Below are 4,197 nucleotides of genomic sequence, written 5' to 3' on the forward strand. Positions count from 1 at the left end.
AATTGATGGACATTCCAAATCAATGATATGGATTGATTTATATAAATAATAAGTAGTAAGAATGACTTGGTGAGCAGACTCACTGCTATTATAGCTTCTTCATGAGACTCTAGAGCTTCCTGGTGTAGGCTTGCTCATTTTCCTCTGCTTTTTCTTGCCTGGATTATACTTACTCGTCAAGGTAGTCTCGAAATCCTTTTTTCATTTTTTTGAGGCGTCGGGATCCCATGATTTCCAGTCGTGTGACAGTGGCATTGAATATGTTTAGGCTTTCCTTTAGTTCTGTTGCGAAGAGGGTCATTTGCTAATTGCACCACTGTGGGATAGTTTACTCTAATTGGGTGACTTATTTCTTGTGGTGCCTAATGGTCCTTTCTATTTTTTTAAGTTTGCTGACATGGACGTGCTAGATTCTTTCCAGCTTGTTCTATATGGCTTACATCTTGTCGTCGATGGGCTTCATTATCTCCAGAAAACTGGCCTAAATGTCTTGGAGATATTCGTTTGCCTATGATTGGTCGCTGTCAGACGCCTATTATTAATTTGATTGGTTGTGCATTATTTTATAATATCGTATTTATACTATTATCATCACCACAAATATATAAGTTAAACCATCTTCCACCCAAAGAACCTTTTGAATGTAGTCTTTATATAAATTTCATAATATTCCATTTTGATTTTATCAAAGAATAAGTGATGATCAGGATGGATGGATATTGAGTCCCCACCAGTATCAGAAAGTGTGAAGATGGTGATGTATTTAATTTATTGCATATATTTAATTAATGAGTTCACAAAAAATGGAGTCAAAGTCTCGAATCCCCGAATTGCGAAAGCTTCTCACCGAATAACTTATAGAGGAACTCTTGGTTAGGTTCGTCCTCAACCTCGACACCAAATAGCAAACACAACAACGCATAGTCTACCACTTCAAGCACGCCTACTTCTTCTTCCTCCAAAAACATAAATTACACTCACATGAAGACACGCTGCTCTATCAGGAGGAATAGGCCTTCTTCATGGGCAAAGTCAATGAATACTTGCCAGATTAGCTCAGATTGGAAACTTACTTTTTGGAAGATATGCAATAGACCATCAGAAACATACCGGTATGCGGCGCCATCATCTCCAGGAACAACCAACGATAGTTTTTGCTCGTGCAGGATAGAAGGACTAATAAATATGGCCTTTGCAAAGGAAAGATGTCAGAGGATGAGACCCCAGAGGAATGCGTCAGAAGATAGGTCCGGGAGGAGACAGGGCTTTAGGTTCATAGTTTCGGCAAGCAGATCGAGCTATAAATCAGAGAGCATCGTTATGTATTCATTTGGTCGGAACTAAAGTAGGGCCACCATGCGGATAAATAAATAGTCTACGAGGGATAGAACCATCATAAGGAAATAAAAAGATTAGTATGGTGGCATGCGGATAAGATTAAAGATATATGTCGAAAGAGGCACAAAGGCCGGAAAAAATCAATCTGGCCACCAGGATCATCTTTAAACAGATCCTTCAATGTTGATCATGCATTTCCTTTCTGATGGTTGGAACTGTTTATGAATGTATATCAAAAATGGATAGAATTGATGACATTTGGAGATTAATGAAAATAGCTTTACTTTAAATGCACTATATTTTATATTTAATTGATTTTTTCGTTGCTGTATGGGCAGCAAACCGCTTCTACTTCTGCTGCTGATAACCGTAGCAGCAAATAGCAACCAAATATAGCGAGTAGCCGAGCTAGTCTAGCCAACTTTTAGATCAGTCTGGGGTATGTCTTGGCAATATCTCTATTCATATTCCTCATCATAGTCTGAGTGATATCTATACTCTCTACCGCATAACTATTAACCGAGATTAGCCCGATTATTAATAGTGTAGAAGGATTTCAGCAAAAAAGGCAATCATAATCACAATTTCCATCAATTTTTGCCTTTGTCAACTGTTAATTTTAAGCTCAATACAAGCCCAAAATTTAATCAATTCCCCAATTTATTATTTTTCCCATGTTTTAGTTTACTTATCGAGCATCTAGAGTATTGGAAATGATCCACCGATAATTCTCGAATTATAATTGATCAATATCGATGGCAGACCGCATAAAGATTCTTGAAGACGACATCGCCGAGCTCAAGCGGCTCACCCTCTAGGCATAGAGCCCGCGCATCCAAACCCACCTCGCACAGCTGCTCTCCCAGTTCAAGACAGAACTCGAACAGCTGCAATCCGCCCTCAACAACGCCCACCCCGCCCCCGCCAAGCAAAGCGCCCCCACCCCATCAACGACCCCACCAGCGACCTGCTCAAATACACCTCACTCACCAAGTACGCCTGGGACCAGGAGGGAAACAAGGTCAAGTAATCAACATCTTAAGTAGACTCATCTTCAGCCTGGAAGGCGTAGGAAGGAGTGCAATGCTGACCAAGTCGACGTCATCTTCGACAAGTGGTCGGTCGAGCTTCGTCTCAGGGGATACAGGAACCAAAACTTGATCTTCGCAGTCAAGAAGCTCTTCGCTGAGATCGTGCCCTCAGAGTCAAAGTACTTGCTCAAAAACAACTCCCTCTACATCGTCCTCACCAAGAAAGAGAACAAATCGTGGTCTCAGATCGCCTTCAAGGAAGATAAGTTGGGAAAGAGCGAAAAACCCGAAGAGAAGGAAGACCCATCGGCCGGCATCATGAACATGATGAAGAAGATGTACGAAGAAGGAGACGACAACATGAAGCGAACCATCGCTGAAGCCTGGACCAAGGCCAACGACAAGAAGGGAGGAGACAAGCCAGACTTCTCGGACAGGTACGATTTCCTGAAGAAGTGATTGTATGAACGAGGTGAATATTGGTTAATCTCTGCTATTGCATGCCACATTTAAAAAATGATAAAAATTACTAAGATTATTTGAGGCAAAATCTTGCCCTCCCCTAACAGGAAAATTAAAAATTTAACCAAAAAGCCAAAATCCTTTTTTCTTGCAAATCCCCCAAAATATAAAAGAAATGACTTGCAGAAAAATAAATATCAATTGCCCGCTAGGCTTTCCAATCTGTTAACCAATCTGCTTTAAGCTCCGCCCAGATTCACCACTAAATCTGGAAAGTTCTCGATAATAGCTGTGTTAATCGCTCTGATAGTGGCCTCTTCTTCCCTGTGGAGGAAATTGCAACGATGACCGTAAGGACAGTAGCCCTTTTTCAAGAAGCTGAAGCAAGGCTTTGTCTTATAGGAAGTGTTGATGTTCTCGTTGCACCTCAGCTCCTCAGGCCCGTGAGCAAACTGGCATTTCTTTCCGTAGGGACAGAACCCATGAGCCGCGAAGTTCTTGCAAAGGGAGCTCTTCACCTTTGAACGCCCACGATCGCCCATTTGGCCCATCAGGTTTTCAGTCGCTCTCAAGACGGTCGGCTCGGATTCGTCGGTTTCTGTGTCGGGGTCTGACTTAACCGGCGAGGCGTAGTAGTAAAAGGAGGAATTGAAGGTATGAACTGCTTGCATTAGTATTGCGTAATTAATATGATTATAATTCTCGTATTTCTCTTGTAAAATAACGTTTAATTCTGATCATTTATGGCAGAGACAAAACCTCTCCTTTTTGCCCCAGCCATCGATATTTCTTTTCTATTTTCCAATCAGGCCGGTCAATAATCCGTTAAATTATTTTTCCACCTGTGGTGATGGCTTTATTGATGACATATACCATGCATTCAAAGATATTTTTCAATTTCGCACATAAACTGCAATAACTTGGTTTGCTCTTCATCGGAAATGATCATCAAATGCAATATAACTCTCCTCTTTCTGAGAGTGCAGACAATTGATGAATTACTTTATATTTTGAGATGCCCCAACAGTGGAACCCCAACTAATAGATGAGATACCATTTCTTCCTCATTTTGTACCTCGATCGCTTCGAAAGAGAACTCAAAAAGAATAGCAACATTTTTAAATCCATGGAGCTGTTCATCCATACCAAAAATTCAGAACAGTGCCGCTCACACCATCAGAAAAGGACACAGGGCAAGAAGATTAGAGATGTCCTCAAGATCTTCTACCATAATTACTATTAAATTAGATATCTGGATGCCGCGCACTGCAGGATGGAGTTGAATCTCTATCTCACCAGAATCAACCAGGCCTTCCTAACCCACGCAATCAATCAGGAAAAAAGGAAACCGACCTTTCCTCCCTCC

The 4,197-nt window shown here is 41.2% G+C and overlaps 2 protein-coding genes across 2 annotated transcripts; one reads left to right on the forward strand and one right to left on the reverse strand.

Moving 5' to 3' along the window:
* Positions 1 to 712: 712 nt before the first annotated feature.
* On the forward strand, positions 713 to 2,828 carry LOC116268276 (uncharacterized). The gene is made up of 2 exons (XM_031649992.1): positions 713 to 754; positions 2,397 to 2,828. Exons 1-2 carry the CDS (start codon positions 713 to 715, stop codon positions 2,826 to 2,828), a joined length of 474 nt encoding a protein of 157 aa, XP_031505852.1.
* A 242-nt stretch (positions 2,829 to 3,070) lies between these two features.
* LOC116268277 (mRNA decay factor CTH2) lies at positions 3,071 to 3,502 on the reverse strand. Its single transcript, XM_031649993.1, has one exon. It carries the CDS (start codon positions 3,500 to 3,502, stop codon positions 3,071 to 3,073), a length of 432 nt encoding a protein of 143 aa, XP_031505853.1.
* Positions 3,503 to 4,197: the final 695 nt, after the last annotated feature.

This window comes from Nymphaea colorata, unplaced genomic scaffold (assembly GCF_008831285.2).
Source record: "Nymphaea colorata isolate Beijing-Zhang1983 unplaced genomic scaffold, ASM883128v2 scaffold0184, whole genome shotgun sequence".
Taxonomy (NCBI): domain Eukaryota; kingdom Viridiplantae; phylum Streptophyta; class Magnoliopsida; order Nymphaeales; family Nymphaeaceae; genus Nymphaea; species Nymphaea colorata.

Bases quoted from the DNA above. Each gene is read 5' to 3' on its own strand.
- LOC116268276 (XM_031649992.1), top strand. From the start codon at position 713: ATGGATATTGAGTCCCCACCAGTATCAGAAAGTGTGAAGATG. The intron at 755-2,396 runs GTGATGTATTTA...ACTCATCTTCAG, and splicing joins TATCAGAAAGTGTGAAGATG to CCTGGAAGGCGTAGGAAGGA.
- LOC116268277 (XM_031649993.1), bottom strand. From the start codon at position 3,502: ATGCAAGCAGTTCATACCTTCAATTCCTCCTTTTACTACTACGCCTCG.